The sequence below is a fragment of the Peromyscus leucopus genome, chromosome 5 (genome assembly GCF_004664715.2).
Source record: "Peromyscus leucopus breed LL Stock chromosome 5, UCI_PerLeu_2.1, whole genome shotgun sequence".
NCBI classification, from domain to species: Eukaryota; Metazoa; Chordata; class Mammalia; order Rodentia; family Cricetidae; genus Peromyscus; species Peromyscus leucopus.
The window spans coordinates 76,056,670-76,078,339 of record NC_051067.1 but is presented as its reverse complement, the minus strand read 5'-3'; the positions used below and the strand labels follow the sequence as shown (position 1 = coordinate 76,078,339).

General features: G+C 49.2%; 2 protein-coding genes across 3 annotated transcripts; both read right to left on the bottom strand.

The window, feature by feature from the left end:
• Positions 1 to 19,262, bottom strand: Man2b1 (mannosidase alpha class 2B member 1). Its single transcript, XM_037206061.1, is given in 27 exon segments — positions 1 to 195; positions 569 to 671; positions 766 to 890; positions 893 to 920; positions 1,177 to 1,377; positions 1,379 to 1,405; positions 1,845 to 1,925; positions 2,030 to 2,117; positions 2,249 to 2,350; positions 2,433 to 2,551; positions 4,712 to 4,829; positions 4,927 to 5,024; positions 8,309 to 8,494; positions 9,161 to 9,277; positions 9,516 to 9,623; positions 9,850 to 9,959; positions 10,487 to 10,565; positions 10,634 to 10,754; positions 10,838 to 10,923; positions 14,081 to 14,197; positions 15,592 to 15,737; positions 15,974 to 16,054; positions 16,057 to 16,105; positions 17,110 to 17,303; positions 17,786 to 17,959; positions 18,095 to 18,365; positions 19,109 to 19,262. Coding segments are annotated over 27 exon segments (3,135 nt in total). The 5' UTR covers positions 19,205 to 19,262; the 3' UTR covers positions 1 to 85.
• A 1,049-nt stretch (positions 19,263 to 20,311) lies between these two features.
• Wdr83os (WD repeat domain 83 opposite strand) lies at positions 20,312 to 21,652 on the bottom strand. Of its 2 annotated transcripts, XM_028862244.2 has the most exons (4): positions 21,543 to 21,652; positions 21,325 to 21,430; positions 20,757 to 20,854; positions 20,312 to 20,685 (listed from the first exon to the last, which is right to left on the bottom strand). In XM_028862244.2, exons 1-4 carry the CDS (start codon positions 21,590 to 21,592, stop codon positions 20,619 to 20,621), a joined length of 321 nt encoding a protein of 106 aa, XP_028718077.1. In that variant the 5' UTR covers positions 21,593 to 21,652; the 3' UTR covers positions 20,312 to 20,618. The 2 variants fall into 2 exon arrangements, with proteins under 2 accessions (XP_028718077.1, XP_037061954.1); XM_037206059.1 differs by lacking the exon at positions 20,757 to 20,854 and having other exon boundaries at positions 21,543 to 21,628.
• Positions 21,653 to 21,670: the final 18 nt, after the last annotated feature.

Below are 21,670 nucleotides of genomic sequence, written 5' to 3'. Positions count from 1 at the left end.
TGAGTCTTAGTAGAAGCCTTTTAATGGTGTTTGTGAGTGGTCACAGCAAGAGAAGGGGAGAGGTCTGCCCCTCCTTTTGGCAGGCCTAGCTGAATTCTTGCCATTGAACCCTGGCCACGAAGGTACGTATTTCCATAGGCTGCAGTGTGACTGAGGTAGGATCCAACTTGGAGGGAGCAGGGTAGGAGGTGGGACCTGGTGATCAGCAGAAGAGAACTCAGGCCTGGACACAGCCATACACACCCACAAATCAACTCTGCCCCAGGGCCTCACATCCAGACCTTTAAACCACTTCCCTATGCCTGAACCTCAAGATTCCCCAAATCCTCCAACTCCATAGTGTTCATATCCCAAAGGTGACGGACACCATCCTAGAATTAGACACTGATGGAGCTCAACACATCCTGGGGTTAAAATTCCATGCTCCAAACTCCAGGCGCATTGCTGGTTTACTGAACTGCTCACTCTTAAGGCCCTGTCCTCAAGCTCTACATTGGCTCCTAGCCAACAACCCTCACACTCCACCCTCAGCTGCCAGCCCCAGGCAGGAATCCTGCCAGGTCTTCACCAGTATTTGTTATCCACTTCAGCCTGGAAGCCCTGGACAGGGGCTGGTTGGCTGCCAATGTGGTCTCCTGCAGGTCGGTGATAATGAAGGCCTGGAACAGGTTCTGCAGGGAATAGATGGGTCCAGGTGAGCCCCAAAACCCAGTTTTTGCCCGTCTCTCTCTCATCCCTTCTCCTTCTCAGCTCAACCCTCCTCACCTGCAAGTTCAAGGTTACAGGGGAGCTCAGGTTGCCGCGTGAATCTTCTGTCACAGCAAACTGGTGCTCCAAGCGCAGCAGCACCATCTTTGGCCCCCAGCGGGCCAGTGTAAGCAGATGTACCTGGGAGGTAGGTCCTGGCGAAGTCCAGAGAACTGCAGAAAGAGGGGCTAAGGCTAAGGGCATTGGTCGGAGCCTGGCTGGCAATCAGCACTGACTTGCAGGAAACGAAGCTGAATGGGAAGGGGCATTGATGAGGCCGAACTCAATACTGAAGCACATTGCTCACAACAGGGAGGAGCTCACTCCTAAGGGGACAGACTTAAACTGAGGGTGAACTCAGTCCTGAAAAGAGGGGCTTAGAAGGCGTCATTCAGGATCTGCCTTTCTGCTCTTCTCGCTGTCGCTCACCTGCATCCTTGGCGCTGCCTGGGAGTAATAGGGACTGCCATCACCCTGAGCCAGCACCACCTGAGGGGCCAGGACCTCTTTCTCCACCAGCAGTCGGTGCCTTTCCGCTGCATCACTAACAGAACTCAAAAGCACAAGGTGGCGCCCTCTCACAATCTTCCCGGTGCCTGAGTCCATGAGGGGCTCTGCAAGTCCACGGCTCATCATCTACCAAAAGCCTTCTGTGCACCTGCGAGGAGTGGCCAGGAAAGAGTGAGGAAAGAGCAAGTGATCCCAATCAGAAACTGGGTACAGGCTTGCAGGAGTTCCAACAGAAACGAAAGACCAAGATCGGAGTCTGCTGGTAGGGGACCCCAGCAGAAGTGAGGCCCAACTAACAAGAGTCCAGGACAAAGAAAGTAAGTGCTTAACAAGAGGATCATCACAGGACAAGTCAAGGCCTGAGCAGGAACTGGGTAAGAGGAGGGAAAGTGGAACTTAGAAATACAATTCCAAAGCCAGGCATGGTGATGCAGGCCTGTAATCCCAGCACAACAAAGGGAGGAGAGGGAAGAGGATGGAACCAAGGCCACAGGCAGGACATGGGTACCAACAACAGCCTCCAAGCTTGGCTGGGTCTGGGTGGGCCTTATGGAGGAAACCCAGCTTGGATGGGGCTCCCCTCTTACCATGAGCTCCAGTGAGCCATCCTTCAGACTGCTGCCCCCCTGGGAGCGGTCGGTCACCACGGTCAGCTGCATGTGCCCATCCTAGGTGTAAGGGTGACTGAGCATGTGGGTCCCTGGTGGGAGCCCACCCTGCCCCAGGTATCTGGGAGGTGCTTCCTAGTCTGAGGCAGTGGCAGGAAAGGTACCGAGATGTAGATTCGAGTGTTGACAGGATAGTAATTTCCAGCCACCGGTTCAGTCCGACTTAATCTCCAAGTGGGTCGATGATCACGCCTAAGAAAGGTGTGATATGGTCAGATTTGGAGTCCTGCTTCCTCTTCATCATCCCACCCTCATATTATCACCAAATCCCCATGGCCCTGAAATCCAGCACACCACAGACTCCCCCACCTCCCCTTCCCCACCTCCTCTTCAGGATTTCCCTGCCGTTGCTGTCCGTGTAGAACTGTCCATTCGTTTTCATCGGGGTGTTAAAGCGGCTGATGACCTCCTTCCCCGAGTCATCTCTGCGCTCAATGGAAAAGGACCCTTGTGAGTCTCCTACACACCACTGTGTCTGCTCCCCACTCCAGAAAATATGCCACTTACCTCACTGGGATTGGTCCCACCGTCCACTCCAGCTCCAAGTGGCGCTGTCCTGGGTACAGGCGAACCACTTGAGAACACCAGGCTGAAAAATTCTGGTGTACCTCCTGCACCAAGGCTGTCTACAGGCACATTGGAGGGCTGGTGTGAGCCACGTTCAAATCACTAAGAATCCCCAAAAGGGGTATCCCACTAACATCCACCTCACAGACTAACTCAGTATGATGTTCTCACTGCTTCTTTGGTTTTATTGTGTGGGAGATACATGAGGAGATCAAAGCATAACTTAAAGGAACTGGTTCTCCCTTTCCACCATGTGGGTTTCAGGGATTGAACACAGGTAGGCTTGGTGGAAAGCACCTTTACCCTCTGAACCTTCTCACCAGCTCCACCCTCCCACCCCCACTCCCCCACCTCTACCCCTTGCTGATGGAATCCAGAGCCTGACCATGGCCACCTCACCTCTTTTTTTTTTTTTTTTTTTTCATTCCGACATAGTCTCAAGTACTTCAGGCTAACCTCAAACTCTGCAGGAGTCAAAACTGAAAACTGGCCCTGAACCTGATCCTGCTGCCTCTATCTCCCCAGTGCTGGAATTACAGATGTGTTACCATGCCCAACAGGCCACACAGCCCTTGACTGAATCCACATATACTTGCTATCCACTATTGCCCCATCTTCCCTCCTTAGAACAGGATTCCAGCTTTGCATGTCTAGTCGTCTTTGTGCTATCAGGACCTGTGTGGCCACAATCTGCCCCATGGAAAATGTTGATCAAGGTAGTACGAACAGTGAATGACCCTTTCCCTCTCTCTGGCTCAAATACAGATGTGTTGGCGGGAGCCTGAGTGTCTGTTTGGACCATGAGGGGAAGTTGAACATTAAAGAGGGACAAGAACCAGACAGAAGAAATGTTGGCAAATGTGAGACCTCCACCTCCCTGGATGTCCAGCCAGACATTCTGTTAGAAGAATGTTTCTATTGTTGTTGTTGTTGTTTTGAGATAGGGCCTCAGTATGCATACCAGGCTGACCTCAAACTCACAGAGATCCACCTACCTCTGCCTCTCAGGGCTGGGATCAAAGGCATGTACCACCATGCATGGCCCAGAAGGAAAGAATCTTTTTTGTTTGTTTGTTTTTGAGACAGAGTTTCTCTGTGTATCCCTTGATATCCTTGGGCTCACTCTAGAGACCAGGCTGTCCTCGAATTTGGAGACCTGCCTGCCTCTGCCTCCTGCGCACTGGGATTAAAGGTATGCGCCACCACCACCTGGCCTCTAAACCATATTTTAATATAGGTATGTAGACATTTGCTTAAAGGGGAATCACATCAAATATGAGCCTAAGAAGTCTGCATCTACTCCTTTCCCACCCCAGAAGGAAACATCAGAAAATCATTAAGGGCCACTTGAGACTCTCAAGAAAAATTAAGAGTGAATTATCAAATATATACCCACATACAAATGCTTTTGTTGCAAGCATGTTTTTGTTGCAAGTGTGTGTGTGTGTGTGTGTGTGTGTGTGTGTGTGTGTGTAGAGAGAGAGAGAGAGAAAGTCCCATTACATAGCCTAGCCTGGCCTTGAACCTGAGACCCTCCTGACTCAGCCACACTTGTGCTCTTATCACAGCCCCTCCCTGTCATGGTGGTATGGAGCTAGAACTCAGGCCTTTACTCATATGCACGTGATCTAAACTACATTCCAAGACATAAACTCACTTTATAGACCTTGGTGAACTCTAAGCAATTATATGTTGCCACCCCCTTCACCTCCAATTTCCAAAGCGAGGGATGGACGTGAACATGTTGACAGAGATCTTTATAGAAGCAGGTTTTCTCCGTCAGCAGTGAAGCCTGGGCCACTACTCCATATGTAAAGAAGTAAAGCCAGGCATCGTGACACACTTCTGCAATCCTAGCATGCCAGAGGCTGAGGCAAGATCAAGAGCTTTGAGGCCAGGCTGGGCTACACAGGAAAACCTTCCTTGGGGAGCAGAGAGATGGTTCAGCAGGTACAGATGCTTGCTGCCAAGCCAATGAACCACATTCTATTCTAGGGACCCATGTGGTAAACTCCCAGAAATTGTCCTCTAACCTCCACACATGTGCACACAGAAACACACACACACACACACACACACACACACACACACACACACACAAATATTTAAAAAAATAAGATGAAATAGTTTCCACCATACCCTACATGTGGCACATCCTGTTCCCAGATTCCACATTCCCACCCCTACCCCAAACCCACTCATAGTTTCTGGCTACAGACCTTCACCTGATGGATCCGAGCCCAGCGGCTTACAGGCAGTGGCTCAAGATGGCTGGGTCTGAAGATGTAGGCACCAGAGGCCTGAGCGCTCTTCTCATCACCAGTGCTGGCTTTGTACCTGGGACCGGAGAAAATGAGCATCAAGGAGGGGCCTCAGCTCTCACCCGCCCCAGCTCTGTGCACCAACCAGCCCTGACATAGCAGCCCTTCCTCACCAAAAGAAGCCTTGGCTCACAGGGAGTGAGATATTCTGTTCCATGTTTTCAATCTTCATCAACAACCCCGTTTCAGAGTCAAATGTAGCCCGGATGTACTGGGTGGGAAATGGAGCACACATGTGAACAAGGTTCTCCTCGGCAGCGAAAGCTCCAGCCCTCCCTGGAATCACTTCCTTCATCTCGCCCACTGTTGTGCCTGATCCAATAAGCAAACACTATTGTAGCCACTGCTCCCGTCAACTTTAACCTCTGGCCACTTCTCTACACACCATGGTCCTCTAGGACTAACTCAGCCCTTTGCAGAGACCCTCAATTCTATACTGATCCAGTCTGTACACCCCACAGCAGCAGAGCCAACTATTGTATTCGAAATTGACCCCAGTCCTCACCTCCAGAGCTTGACCAGTGAATCATCTGACCCATGAGCCCAATGCCAGAACCCATAAGGCTTTCTTCAGTGGCTCACAGAAATATTTTTATATTGTAATAGTGATCATAGCTCAGTTGGCAGAGTGCTTGCCCTGGGCACCATATAAATGACAGTGCTACATGCCTATAATCCAGCACTCAGGAAGTGGAGGCAGAAGATTAGGAGTACAATGTTATTTTGAGCTATGTATCAAGTTCAAGGCCCGTCTGGGCTCTATGAAACCCTGTCCCCAAAAATTGAAGAATGTTTCCATTTCCTTTAAAATCTAAAGAAAAGTTGATAGTAACAATGAACATGTCATGAGACTTGCATGGACATTACTTATCTTCACAGAAGCATCATCATGACTTTTTGTGTGCTATGTCTGCCTGTGTACATGTTTGTGTGTGTACATTCATATGATGCATATGATGCATTCATATGAAGGCAAGGGGCTGAAGCTGGCTGGGTGTCAATGGTTCTCTACCATAATTTTTATTTTTTTAATCTTTTTCAATGATCTATTTATTTTTATTTTATATGCACTGTTGTGGGGGTGTCAGATCCCCTGGAACTGGAATTACAGACAGTTGTGAGCTGTCAGGTGGGTGCTGAGAACTGAACCCAGGACCTCTGGAAGAGCAGCTGGTGCTCTCAACCACTGAGCCATCTCTCCAGCCCCTTTTATTTTTGTTTGAACGAGGTTTTTCACTATGTGCCTCTGGCTAGCCTCAACTCACTACGTAGACTAGGCTGTTCACTTTGTTTTTTGAGACAGAGCTTCTCACTAAATCTGGAGTTCACCAACTCAACAACACTGGCTGGCCAGCAAGCCCCACCAATCCTAACTGTGCCCACAAAGTATCAGGACTACAGACACACAGAACCACATCAAGGTCCACACCATCCTGATACAACTTTTAGTATATTTTATGAAAGAAGGAGCCCACAAAGCAAATATGCCAGGTCTGGGGACAATCTGCTTTTCTTTATTCCACTTACCTGTGTTTTAGGTTTTTGGGGTTTGGGGGTTGGGTTGGGTTTTTTTTTTTGTTGGTGGTTGGTTTTGGTTTGGGGACAGGGTCTCACTATGTGGCTCTGGCTGTCCTGTAACTCACTCTGTAGACCAGATTGACCTTGAACTCACAGAGATCCACCTGCCTCTGCCTCTGCCTCTCAAGTGCTAAGATTAAAGGCATTAACCACTACAACTGCCCAGGATATTTTTTTAAAGATTAATTATTATTATTTTAATTATGTATATAGGTGGGTATATGGACATGATTGCAGGTGCCTATGAGGCCAGAGGAATTGTGTCCCCCTAGACCTGGAGTTACAGTAATTATTATTATGATTATTATTTTAATTATGTGTATAGGTGGGTGTGTGGACATGGTTGCAGGTGCCTACAAGGCCAGAGGCACTGTGTCCCCCTAGACCTGAAGTTACAGTAATTATGATTATTTTTTTAATTATGTGTATAGGTGGGTGTGTGGACATGACAGCAGATGCCTACAAGGCCAGAGGCACTGTGTCCCCCTAGACCTGAAGTTACAGTAATTATGATTATTTTTTTAATTATGTGTATAGATGGGTGTGTGGACATGGTTGCAGGTGTCTACAAGGCCAGAGGCATTGTGTCCCCCTAGACCTGGACTTCCAGGCAGTTGGTTATGAGCTGCTAGACTTGGGTGCTGGGAACAACTTGGGTTCTCCACAAGAACAGTGCACGCTCTTACCCTGGTGAGCCATTGCTCCAGCTGTGCTGGGCAGTTTTATGTCACCCTGACACCAAGCTTGGGTCATCTGAGAAGGGGGAACCTCAACTGAGAAAATAACTCTATAAGATATAACAGCAAGCCTGTAGAACATTTTCTAAATTAGTGAATGATGGGACTAGGCCCAGCCCATGGTAGGTGGAGACACTTCTGGCTTGCGGTCCTGGATGCTATAATAAAGCAGGCTGAGCAAGCCATGAGGAGCAAGCCAGTAAGCAGCACTCCTCCATGGCCTCTGCATCAGCTCCTGCCTCCAGGGTTCCTGTCCTGACGTCCTTCACTGATGGACTGTTACCTGGAAGTGTAAGCAAAATAAACCCTTTCCTCCCAACTGGTTTTGGGCATGGTATTTCATCTCAGCAGTAAAGACTCTAAGATACTAGCTCTTCATTTATAACTGTTTCTGAGGTGCTGGGATGGAGCCCAGGGCTTCACAGATGCTAGGCAAGTGTCTGTCACTGAGGTACAGTCTGAGCCTTCAGCAGTCTCCTTATCAAAGAAGCCTTCCTGAAGCACGATCCTAATTAGTCTTATAATAAAAACCTGGAGTCACATATTGAGAGTGAAAGCTGAAATATCAGAGAAGCAGAACAGCAGTCATTCCCACAAACTTCTTACCTCTGCAAATCCTCAGACTGAATGGGGGCAAGATCCTGTCTCCACCCACCTTATATTCCTGTCTCCACCCCTCTAGTGCTGGGATTAAAAACTTGCACCACCACTGTCTGGCTCTGTTTCTCTTTAGACTGATTCAACCTTGTGTAGCCCAGGGTGCCCTTGAACTCCTGATCTTCCTGCTTCCTCCTCCAGAGTGCTGGGATAAGTGTGTGCCATCACTGCCTGGCCTCTATGGTTAACTAGTGGCTAGCTCTGCCCTCTGATCTCCAGGCAAGCTTTATTTGTCAGAACACAAACAAAATATCACACATCACCTTCCATGTCCCCTGAACACCTACCTGCCATGGGCCCTGACATAGCTCTATTAATCTCATGGTTACACTAGGTTTGCACAACTGGTCCAGAAAGGAAAGTGAGGCCCAAAGGTCACTTTCCTCACTAAAGAACACACAATCAGGAGAGACGAGTGTAAACCAAGACTGACCCCGAACCCAAGGACCCAGAATCCAAGCAGTTTTTATAACTCTTGAAATTTGTCACAGAGGCAAGGAAGGAGATTCAAATAGAGTCTCACCTCATTTTCAATGGCCAAGACATAGGACCTGGGTTTCCTGGGGCTGGCCTGAAAGCTCTGGGCCTGGGGTTTATGGACAGTCACCTTGACCACAGAGTAGATGCTGAAGCCCAGGGCAGGCACTGAGGCTGAGAACACCAGCTCCCATCGGTACTTCTTACTGTAGGAGCTGGGAAGCATCACCACCTTGAGTGAGAGAGGATGCTAGTCAAGAGTCAAGAAGACACTTCTAAAGCCAGTCATGGGTGCAAGCATCAACCTCAGAGGGTAAGGAATAGACAGAAGAAGAAGCCTAGGCGTGACAGGGAGAGGAAGAACAGCATTTGCCTAGCACATTCTATACCTAGTTCACTGCAGAAGAATAGGAAGGAAAGGGAGAAGAGGAAGGAGGGAGGAAAGAAGGGGAGGAGGGTGGAGGTATATACAAAGAGAGACTAGGAGCCTGGGAGGAAATAGAAAGCAGAGAGAGACAGGAAGGGGCTGAGAGGTTCAGGAAAGGAGACCTCCTGGAGTGAAGAGGCTGTCCATAAACAGAAAGTCTGCTGGGGAAACAGTGAGGTGACTCAAACCCTCAATCCTAACATCTAAGAGGTTAAGGCAGGAAGATCACAAGTTGGAGGCTAGCCTGGGCTATACAGTGAAAGCCTGTTGGAAGGAAGAAAGAGGAGGGGGTCAGAAAGGGAGGGCAAATTCCAAGGGGGATTTTTAGAAGGGCTATCACTTGTGGGAGGGAGATGTTCCTCATATATTAAGACAGAGGTGAGAGACACAGAAGAGGAAGAAACTCACGGAGATATTACAAGATCTGGGGAAATGCATTAGGAAGAGGGGGTGTTCATTGTGCAAGCTCACATTACTGGGCACAGTCTTTCCATTAGGGTCCTTCACAAAGAACATGCCTTCACTGACTGGCAGTCGGACCATCTGATGCACCTTCCGGCCCAGGGGGTTGTAAACAGTTACCTGGAACTATGGCAGGAAGGGCAGAGTCACAACAGGCCTCGGAACCCATCTAGTGGAGTATCTTCCCACACAGTCCTGGCCTTCCAGGACAAGCCATGCCCCTTGTGATGAACTATCTTGTCCCAGCTTCCCTGTCTCCAAAATGGCCCTCCAAACATAACTTATGCAACCGCTCCGTCCCCTTCACTGCAGGCTTCACCTTCTGGAGCTCCCTCTGTCCCACCTGCCTCCCAGCCCTACTCACTTGCTCCGAGTTCTGGCTGACTGGGCAGATGCTGATGTTGAGCTCGCGGCAGAATGAGAAGTTCTGTTTGTAGTAGCTGAGCCGCGCCAGAGCGTTGCTCACCAAAACCTGGTGAGGATCACCAAAAGACCTGCACCCAAGGTCTGCACCCCAGGAAGCCTGGTCGTGCCCTTACCAAGACCCAGTCTCTCCTGCCTAGCCCCAGCCCCATTTCCTGTAAGCTCCACCCCTTCTCTCCCAAGCACGGCCCCCTCCTCCTCCCAAAACCCCACCTCTAAGAGTACTCTGGGGCCCGCCCATCACCCAGGTTCCTTCAAGGTCCTGCCCCTCACACCTCGCAGGGTCTCCAGCCTGCTGCCAGCTGCCTTGCATAGTCATTTACAACGTTCTGCCGTGCAGTACCAGTGACCGCGTCGTGGTGCTGGAGCACAGCCATCGCCTCCTCTGCCAACAGAACATCAGTCAGATGCCGTCTCCCACAGAAGTCAGCCCCACCACCAAGTACCACACACAAAAGGTCGGGTGCAGGTGTACAGCGTTCTTAGGAGATTTAAGAATGGTCTGGAAGGCTGGAGCCATCCATGGCCCGCTGGCTAAGAGCACTGGCTGACCTTTCAAAGGACCGGGGTTTGACCCCAATATCATATGTGTCTATATGTCTATAGAAGCTGTCTATGACTTCAGCTCTAGGGAATGTGACACTCCTTCCGGCCTCCAAGTCACCAGATATGCATGTGGTACACTAATACACATGCAGGAGAAACACATAAAAATAAATTTAAAAGAAAGAATCTCAAAGTCTAGAGATGTAGCTCAGCGCTCGGTGAAACAGTGCTGTCTGGCATTCAAGAGGTCCAGGGTTCGATCCCCAGCACCACCAAATGTAAAGTGCCCTAGCGATGGTTTTGGTTTCTAGCTTCAACCCTTCTCTCTCACCCCATTCAATTCCACGGTCCACAGATGACACTCACTAAGGGGTGCACTGTCTCCTGTGCCATAGGGTCCCACGTTGGCTGCGGGACCGGCCAGTGCCTCCAGCTGGTTGCACACCTGAGGAGAAAGGGCTATATTAGGCAGCAGCTTCTCTGGGCCTCCTGGATCTCCACATGCTCACTCACCTGCAGGAAGTTGTAGCCAACACGCTCATAGCGTTTGAGGGCCGGTCTGCTAGAAAAATAGCCCGTCCAGAACATGTGGGGGCCGTCAGCATAAGGAAAGAAGTCATCCTCCTTCACAGACCTGCACAAGGGCATTGAGAGCAGTCACGGCCCATGGAGCACGCCAACCCCACCCCAAGCTCCCCAGTCCCCTGCCCCAAATACCAGGTTAGATTGGCCTTGTTCAGCTCCCAGAGGTAACACGTAGGGGTGGAGTAGAGAACATGGACCTTGCTCCCCTCTGCCTGCTGCTGGGGAAAGGCATGTGTGAGCCTCAGGATCTGTACCTTCCCGGGGCCCACAGGCATCCAATAGGTTGAGTTCTCTACATTTTTTTATTGTTGTTTGCGGGGCCTTTACCCACCAACCCCATAGCTCCCCAGAGTCTTCTTGAGTGAGAGCAGAGGGAAATATTAGATAGAAGGATTTAGATTGTGGAGATAAACAGGTAGAAAATAAAGGATAGACTTGAGAGGGCCTGGAACCTATTCCAATGGGCCCTGACTGTCTCTGCCCCAGGGTATTTATAGAGACACCAAGGGGTGGAGCAAAAGACACCCGCCCCCAGCACAGCCAAGTGCAGACCATCTCAGACACCTGCACTCAGGCCCGTGGTCCTAAACATCCTCTATGGGGTCCTGCTGGGTAAAGCCACCAGGAACCTGAAAATGAGCTCCCACAGTTGTTGTTCTTTTTATTTCTTTATTTAATGTTTATATGTTGTGACTGCATGTGTGTTCAGATGCCACCTGCATGCCTGGTGCCCTTGAAAGTCTGAAGTTCCTGTGACTGGAATTGCAGATGCCTGTGAGCCACCATATGGGTCCTCTGGAAGGGCAGCCAATGCTCTTAGCCTCTGAGCCATCTCTCCAGCCCCTAAATACCTTTCTGAGTACAAAACAGTAGTCAAATGTGGGCATATGTCTTGGCCAAGACCAAACACTGTCCATCACTCTTAAAAGATTTCAGGGATAATCCTATAATTTTACACAATTTTTCTTCTTTTTCATTTGTTTTGTTTGAGGCAATCTCCCCATGTTATCCAGCTGCCCTGGCTGACCTTGAATTTTTTAGTTCAAGTGACCCTCTTGCCTCAGCCTCCCTGGTAGCTGGGACAACAACCATGGACAGCTGCACCTAGCTGGTTTACAAAACTTTTTAAATAATTCCAACAGGGAGAGGCTGGGCATGTGTAGCTCAGTTGGTACGGTGCTTGCCTAGCTCCTACAAAGCCGAGTTTAACCCCCAGGACACCTGTAACCCTAACCCTCCAGAGGGACAGGCCTAGCAAAAGTTCAAAGTCATTCTCAGCTACACAGCAAGCAGAGGCCAGCCTGGGCTGCAGGAGATCCTGTCTCAAAAACAATTAATTAATTAACTAATTAATTATGGGAAAATTAAGTATGCCATTATAGAGTAAAAATTATTTTTTTAGCATTGTCAGACTACCAAAAGACAGATCCACTTGTCTCTGCTCCCAAGTGCTAAGAAGAAAAGCATATGCCACCATGCCTGACTATAAAATGATATATATTTTTTTTAATTTTAAGGAAATTGGAATTTCTGTCATCTGAGCTTAAACTAGAGATTACCTGGGACACCCAGAATAATCACAAGGGTCTTTAAAACTGGAAGAGGGAGCTGGAGTGTGAAGCCCTTGCCAAGCATATATGAAACTCATACATGAATCCAACAGGAACAAGAGGAGGACGAATAGGACGAAGAGGAGGAAGAGGATGAAGAGGAAGAGGAGGAAGAGGAGGAAGAGGAGGAGAAGGAGGAGCAGGTGGGACTTTAACTCCAGCACTCAAGGGTACAGGCAGGTGGATCTCTGTGACTTCAAGATCAACCAGGGATATACAGTGAGACTTTTTTTCTGTCTCTTGACAGAGAAGAAGAAGTGGCTCAGTGGTTAAGGCCACCAGCTGCTGTTCCAGAGAACCCAAATCCAATTCCCAACAGCACACGGCAGCTTACAATTATCTGGAACTCCAGTTCAGGGAATCCAATGGCCTCTTCTGGCCTCTGTACCAGACATGTACAAGGGACACAGATACATATGCACACAAAATACCATACACATAAAATAACTAAACTTTCTTAAAAGAAGAAACAGGAGGAACAGGAAAAGGACCATGTAGAAGAGAAGTGGGCTGGGGTGGACAGGAAGAGGAGAAAAGAAAAACTAGGAACAGAGAAGCAGAAATAACGAGGCTGATCATGGTGGCGTGCACCTTTAATCCCAGCACTTGGCAGGTAGAGGCAGGAAGATTAGTTCAAGGTTATCCTCAGCTATACAATTAGTTTGAGGCCCAACCAAATCTACAGGAAAGTTTGTCTCAAAAAACCTAAAGTGGCTGGGAAATGACTCAGCAGGTAAGAACGCCTGCATATAAGTGTGATGGCCCGATTCAATCTGCAGACCTCACAGACAAAACTAGGAAGAGCCACCAATGAGCCTGTACTCCAGCACTAGAGGGGCCAGATACAAGTACAGTGCAGGTTGGCTGACTGCCAGCCTGGCTCCAGGTTCAATTCCCAGGGGATGAGACAGAGACCAATAAAGCAGGACACTAAACATCTTCCCCTGGCTTCCAAGAACAAACATGGTCATGTGCACCTGCACACAATTTTAGAAAACTAAAACTAGGGAGCTGGAGAGATTGCCCAGTGGTTAAGAGCACTTCCAGAGGACTTGGGTTCAATTCCCAGCACCCACATGGCAGCTCACAACTATCTGTAACTCAAGTTCCAGTGGATCAGACTCCCTCACAAAGACATGCAGGTCAAAAATCAATGCATGTACATTTTTTAAAATTTTTAAAAAAGAAGAAAACTAAAACTATGTTGGGCGTGGTAGTGCACGCCTTTAGTCCCAGCACTCAAGAGCCAGAGGCAGGCAGATAACTATGAGTTTGAGGCTGGCCTGGTCTACAGAGTGAGTTCCAGTACAGCCAGGGCTACACTGAAAAACTTGTCTCAAAGAAAAAGAAAAAGGAAAACTAAAACTAAAATAACTTTTTCTATTTTAGTTTTGTGTATGATTTTGTTTCTGAAACAGGGTCTCGTGTGTGTGTGTGTGTGTGTGTGTGTGTGTGTGTGTGTGTGTGTATGTTGTGTGTGTGTATGTGTGTGTATGTGTGTGTATGTGTGTGTGTGTGTGTATGTGTGTGTGTATATGTGTGTTGTATGTGTGTGTATGTGTGTGTGTATGTATGTGTGTGTGTGTGTGTGTGTTGTGTGTGTGTGTGTGTCCCAGGCTGGCCTCCAACTCAAAGCAATCCTCAGCGGTTCTAGTACTGGAGTGTACCACTATGCCTGGCTCTTTTTCCTTTATCACTTGACTATTTCAGGCATTTGATTGCAGTGAAAGAAAGCTGGTTAACACACACACAGAGGCACACTGACCTGCTCATTGACCAGGCGGATAAGCTTGTCCATGTTCTTGAACCACATGTTGGCATCCTCATAATGGAAGTCTGAACCCATGGTCATCACAGTGTGGTTGGTTCGGTAATACTGTTGCTATAGATGAGAAAGCAATCCTCAGGCCAGGATGTCCTGGACTGTCCCTATACCTAAGTGTGCAAAAGAAAACCTGGGGTCTCAGGGGTGCAGTTCAATGTGAAAGTACTAGAACAGCATGCTCAAGACCCCAGGTTGGATCCCCAGTACCAAAACAAAACAAAACCCACACTCCAGAATACATGGGGACTGTGGCATGTAGAAGCAGAGGGAAACACAAAAATAACCAGTGAGGGGCTGGGGATGTGGCTCAGTCTGTAGAGTGTTTGACTAGAGGGTTTCATCTCCAGCACTGCAGAAATCAGACATGGTGGTGCGCATCTATGTTCTCAGCACTCAGGAAATGTGGCAGGAGGATCAGAAGCTCAAAGCCATCCTCACCTACACAGCAAGTTCAAGGCCAGCTTGGGCTACAGGAGACCGTATCTGAAAATAACAACAAAAACAGCCAATAGTTGCTGAGGGACTCTAGGGTCCACTACTCAGATGAGGCTACAGGGCACTGAGCCATACTCTCTCATGCATCCTCCTCCTCCTCATCATCATCATCATCCTCCTCTTCCTACTTCATGTTTATTTATTCAGTGAGGGACATATGATATGGTGTACACATTACAGCACCAGCTTGGAGACTGAAGGACAATGTACAGGAGTCACTTCCACCAAGTGGATTCTGGAAATGAACTCGGGGTCAAGCTTGGCAGCAAGCACCTTTATCCACTGAGCCATCTCACTGGTCCACTTCTTTGGTTCATTTACTTGTTTTGTTTGGAGACAGGGTCTCCCCGTGTAGTCCTAGGCTTCGAGCTCACAGAGATCTGACTGCCTCTGCCTACCCCCAGTACTGGGATTAAGGTGTGCACAACCACAGCTGGCCCACAGCTGGTTTTCTTTTTTAAATAAGGTGTGTGTGTGTGTGTGTGTGTGTGTGTGTGTTTACACATGTTTGTGAGGGATGCATTTGCCTCCATCCACCTGCACAAATCAGAAGAGAATGTCAGATGTCCCCCTACCATTCTCCACCTACTCCTTTGAGGCAGAGTCTCTCCCTGAACCTGGAACTTGCATTTTCTTTGCTAGGCTGAAATTCAGAAGCCCCAGTGATCCTTCTGTCTCTACACCCCTTGGAGCTAGGGCTCCAAACAACTCCCATACAGGAATTTGCAGTCAGGATGACTGGCTTATAATGTGGGTGCTGGGATCTGAACTCTGGTCCTCATAATTGAGCAGCAAGTGCTCTTAAGTACTGAGCTATCTCTCCAGCTCCTTGTGTATCCTTCTAATGAAGAATAAATCCCAAAGGGAAATCCCTCGAAGGCATTCCCTTGGGCTTTGGGAAAGGTTAGGTGCCTGTGCCTGCATGCTATGACCCATGGTCTAGATATCTGTGTTACCTGTAAAGAGGCCAGCTGCAGGAAGTACCTGACCAAAGTATCTGCATTGTACTGAGGACTTCGGGGATCCTCCATTATGGGAGAGTTGCCACATAGCACATCCCAGCACAGGTTATCCGGAGGATCGTAAGTATTGGGGAGCACACCTGTAAACCAAATTGGACTCAGCACCCAGATCTGCCCTGGGGTCAGAGCCTGCCATGTCCCACCCAGAATAGAGTTCTGAATTAGAAATGGCTAGTACAAAAAGAACACACAGAGCCCAGCTCAAAAAAAAAAAATCATTAAAAATTCTAGGGTAATCACAGCTTATCACAAAATCACACCTGGACCCTTCTAGCTTGAGGTCTTGTGTGACTCCCCTACCCTCCCACCTCCTCACCAGTAAAGAGGTCAGCAATTGGGGGCTTCAAGCTGGCACTGGCCCTCCACACCTCCTCCATCTTCAGTTCCTTCTTCCGAAAAATTTATCTTGATAGTCAATGCGCCCAAGGAAGAAGCCATCAAAACCCATCTGGAGTGCAGAAGAAGGGATGGAGTGAATGAGTGCAGTCCTTCTTGCCCAGTTGGGAAAGAGCACAGAGGAAGTGTTCAACTAAAACTAGGTTTTGCCAGGGCTGGAAAGATGACTCAGTGGTTAAGAGTTCTATCTGCTCTTCCAGAAGACCAGGGTTCAATACCCAGCATCTATATGGCGGCTCACAACCATCCATTACTCCAGTTCCAGGAGATCCTACAACCCTACAGCCCTCCTCTGTAGACACTGCACATGCATGGTGCACAGACATACATGCAGGCAAAACACTCGTGTGTGTGTGTGTGTGTGTGTGTGTGTGTGTGTGTATAAAATTATACATGGCATGTCAAAACACCCATATATATTAAATAATAAAACTAATTATTTAAATTAATAAAGCTAGATTTTCTTTGAGACAGGGTCTCAGTCTGAGGCCATGCTGACCTCAAGCTCACTGTCCTCCTGTACCAGCCCCCCAAGTGCTGATATTACAGGCATGGGTCCCACAGAGCTTGGATGTGTACTTCTAAGCTTGAGAAGGGTCAGCAAAGAAGAGGCAGCTTTAAAGACAACCCCCTTCCACCTCCCTGGTTATGTCAAAGCAAAAAGGAGGCTTTTCTACTCTGCAGTCTGAGGTGGGGATAGGTCAGCACAGACATGAAGCTAGTTTTAAAGCAGGGTAGCGACACTGGCCATGTTCAGTGGTAGCCTCAACCCTAGCAGGCTGGTGGAGTCCAAATTCTAATACAGCCGGGTCAAGGGAAGGGACCAAACCAGCTGGAGAGAGAGGCAAAGCAGTTTAAACCTGTGGTGCCCTAGGACACAGACCAGTGCTCGAACTCAACTCACAGGAGTCAAATTCACCCAAGAGGTGGGGTCTCAGCAAGCCAGGTGGGGTCTAGTCCCCGAAATTGCCAGAGAAGGGCAGGGTTTGAACAGCTAAACGAACAGTTGGAGTTAGGCTAAGGGGCAGGTCCAAAAGAAAATAGGGTGTCTGGCACCTGGGCAAACAGAGAGGCCTGTTCTCGAGAGTGGCCGAAAGGGTCAATATGCCAGGCTACACGTGGACGGCCATTGCTACCGAACGTGTCTTGCAGGAAGCGTAGCCCAAGTGTCATCTGGTCCACAATAGCACCATAGTGGGTGGCTCCCTCATCATTCATCACCCAGCCACCGTTGACAAACTCCAGACGCCCTGTGCAAGGAATGCAAGGGGAAAGAGTATCTGTTAGGAACAGGGCCATCATGGGCAAGGCTCGGAAAACAGACCACACTGTTACTGAAGCTGGAGAGGAGGGGAGTTTCCAAGTCAGTGTGCTTAGATCTGCATGACTGGCTTCCTGGGAAGCCACTGTAGATGGGGCCTTGTGAGACACAGGTCTCCACATGAAGAGAGATTCTAAGCAGGTAGATCTATAGGTACAGTGTGAACACACTGTGATATGACAAAAATCCCAGAGATGCCTGGTTGCCCAGGCCTTTCATTCCAGCATTAGGGAGGCAGGAGAATTTCTACAAGTTCAAGGTCAGCCTCATGGTCACATCAAGTTGCAGGCCAGGAAGGGCTATGTAATAAGACACTGTCCCAATAAATAATAGTAATATATAAATAAATGAATAATCTCAGGGATCAAGCTGGACTGAGCATCCTCCTTTCACTTCTTGGGGTATGCTCACCCTGGCGCACCAGTTTCCGTACGATATCCTGTTTTGCATTTGTCTGCTGTTTCCACCAACGGGAAAAGAAAGCCATCTCCACGTAGATGAAGCGTCGGGTGGGATCCTCCCATAGAGAGGAGATTACCGAGTCTAGAATGTTCTGAACAGACGCATGCTGAATATCATTTAGGCCTGTGGACATGAAGGTCAGGCAGTGAGGGACCACTAGGAGACATACCTTGATACAAGAGTCCAGATGACTCATTATTCTCACGCCAATGTCCAGGTCCCTGCAAAACTTAGAAGGACCCCCCACTCTCTACTCACTGCCATAATAGTACTGGTCCACTGTCTTCAGCCAGCCCACATCATCATGTGTATGAGGCAACAGGTGCACGTTGAGCATGCCTGGCTTCACCGTGGGACATGTCTGCACAGAGACCCCAGAACATACACATTCCCTGTCAGTACCGAGAGTTGAGAAGCCAGCAGGTTGGGGGCTCTGGGTAGACTCGTTGCCTAGCATGTTCAAGACCGTAGGCTTGACGGCCACCGTTACAAAGCAGGCAGGGAGGTGGTACAAGCACGAGTCTTGAGCCTGGAGTGACAGAGAGGTCAAAGAACATAATCTGTCCCAGGCTGCCTCGGGGAGGACACACAGAGTATTGTGCTCATAGACACAGTTCCCACTTTGCACAAACCCCATAGAGCAGACTTCATAAAGTAACAACTTTAGTAGTAGCTGGGAGAGTAAGCATTCCAGACATCAGGCAACCAGCCTGAGATGTGGGGCAATATTAGCTCTAGTTGACAGACTGGGACACCACACCGAGGCATGGTGTAGAGAGGTGACTTGAACCCAGAGCCAGGAAGCTGAGAGGCCAAACTGGGACTCCAGGCAACCTGAAGGGAGATGAAGCTGGGGATGAGCGGCCCAGCTCACATAACTCAGAATTTGCAAGGCAGGCTTTCCAGCAGAGCTGCCCCAAGCAGGGCTTTGGGGAATGCACTGTCGCCAAAAAGCGAGTCCATGCAAGTGGAACCATAGCAAGCACAACCTGTGCAAAGCTTAGAGCCCTGTCTCAAGTGACTGCTCATCCGTCACCCGATTAACCACATTTAAGTGCATGCAAAGTCCTAGCACGCCAGCTGGAGTCACAGGAAGTGGATACAATCACATGCAGCCCTGTTCTCAGACGCACGCCAGGCCTTTCCAGAGACCCAATGCACGCACTTAGACCACACCATCAGATCAGCAGCAATCACCTATAGATCAGTGCCACCCACACCTCTGCTTCAACTCTAGCCCAAGTACATTTCCGCTCTCAGGCCCCAGCTCACCTCGTAGCCTGCGGCCCAAGCGCCAGGTGTGACCAATAACAACCAAAAGAGAAAGGAAATAGGCAGGACGGGCGAACCGAGGGTGCAGGAGCCCATCCGGAGCCACCCAGCACTCCCGCCACCAGCACAGACACCAGAGGCAATAGTAGGATGCCCATAGTTCAGGTAGGGGACTGCTTCTGCAGGGGTTTCCCCAGCCTAAGTACCCGCAAACGCCCCGCCCCCAGAACATGAGCCAGCCAATCAGTGAGGAAGGGGGCGGGGCCTCGGCCATCTGCAAACTGAGGCTGTGGAGTTTTGTACTGAGCAATTGGAGCACAGGGAAGGCCTGGGTCTGTCCCACCCCTATTCCACTCAGGGCTCTTTTGGCTGAGGACTTTAGCTGTAAGGCTTCGCTAATGAGTGTGAGCAAAGGATTCAACTTTTCCAGTAGACAGCAGTGATTCCTAAGGAGTGGAAAGTGTAGATGGGATTCTAGGATATCACACACTCTTTAGGGCTGGGTCCTGTAAGGGCCTAGCTTGGCTGGAAGCTGGAGTGGAAAACAGTTCTGGTCGGCCTTGTGGGGATTGGGACTTGAACAAACTGCCAGAGATGAGGCACCCAGCCTGGTCTGGACAGAAGGTGATCATCTTGTGAGCTGAAAGGGCGTTGTAGGGGAGGAAGAACCCTGAGTCTTCCATACCCTTACCAACCCCAACCAGTCTATTCACTAATCTGTTGCTCTAATAAGAAAACCCAGGGCCAGAGTTTGGTGGGTGGGTGTATAGGTGTAATCTCAGCATGCTGAAGGCTGGGGCACGAATATTGCCATCCTAGGATATATGATTAATTACCAGGCCTGCCAGAGCTTTATAGGAATACACAAATAAATAAAACCTAGAAATATAGCTCTACAGTATTGCACCTGTGTAAAACATATAAAGCCCTGAATTTCAATACCCAGCACCTCAAAATAAACAAGTAGATTAATAAATAAACAAACAAACAAAAAAGAAAACCAAAGCCAAGATTAGTTAGGTTGACTGGGACATCAGTCATCCAAGTGTGGAAAAACTGTCTCGCCCCTGATGTAAGACATGAGCCTTGTGAAATATGAACATTAACTCGTTAAAAAAATGCTCAAGTGGGGAGGGGCACACAGGCCGGTCTTCACTGGGCAGAGCACCCCATGAACAAAAGAGAAGTAAGTAATACATGCCATCCAGAGTGGAAAATTTTTTATCAACTGGTTTCAACAAGAAAACAAGCGAATACTTAGAAACATGAACAGTGTTTCTCATAACAGTGGCCAGGGGAGGGAGATAAAAGGGAAGTCTGCGGGTTTACCGCTTTGTCAAAGCAGAAGCAGGACCCCAAGGAAAGGGCCATCTTCCCTCATTCAGCTGGGAACCAGAGACAACACTCAGGCGAGTTTACAGACAGCAGCTAAGGGCAGGTTGGAGGCAGTCAAAGGCTAAGCCAGAGAGAAGGTGGACAGGAGTCCAGGATCCAAGCCTTCTAGTAGACATCACCACAGGGGCATCATGGGCTGAGGATTCTGCAGATAGGACATCACCACGGCAGAGATTGAGAGCCTGAGACAGAAAAGAGGTGTCAGTCCTAGGTAGCAAGCACGGGACCCCATCCCCTTACTCAGGATCCTCACATGAAGCTACTCATCATCTGCTTAGTGTCCTCCGAGCTCCGGGAATTGGCAAAGCTGATAAAGGAACAGTAGACGGCAACCCAAGCACACCACTTCAGCTGAAGAAAGGTGGGTGGGAAGACTGGATCAGTGAGAAGTATGTATGCCAGGAAGCCCCCACAACCAGATCCTCAGATGTCAGGTCCCACCTGCAGCTTGGACCTTGACCCAGGAAGTACCAACCCTTCAGGACCAAGCCTACTCCAAGCTTCTGATCCCGATGTGTGTGTACCCTGTATCTCTGACCCCACCACTTTCCCACATGCTAAGGACCCTGACCTTTTCCAAGAGTCGTCTGTAAATTGCTTCAAAGTCAGGCCCCACCCTCAGACCCGCTCAGTTATGTGCTCATCAACTGCAATCCCAACTTCCCCTATGTTGGAAACCTCACCATAGCTCCGCTCCCCGCTGACCTCAACCCCCTTCCCCACCTCCAGCACCGCCGAGGACTCGCCTCTTTCTGAACCCGCCCCCAGGCCTCATTCTCAGGAGGAGCGACAGACACCCAGGGAAATTCAACCCCGCCCACCTTAAGCATGAGGCCGCACATGCTGAAGATCATGCCGAGAAGATTCATATAGTCCGGAGTCGGGTCGTCCAAAGCTGGGTTGCACTCGCTCGGCGGAGGCTTATACCTGCGACATGTTCAAGGGTCAGGAGCGATCAAGTCCCACCTGGGCTGACAACTTGGCGTGGACCCACGGCCACGACCAGAGACGCCTTGACATGACTTGCTGGACCGCTCACCTCAGCACTTTGTTGGGTCTCCGTGGGTCGGACATATTGTTGGTGGACATAACGAACCAAAGACCACGCCGTACCTCTTTCACTGCTAGAACAGCAGCTTCCGGCGCGGGAATGAAGGGTGGCTTTTA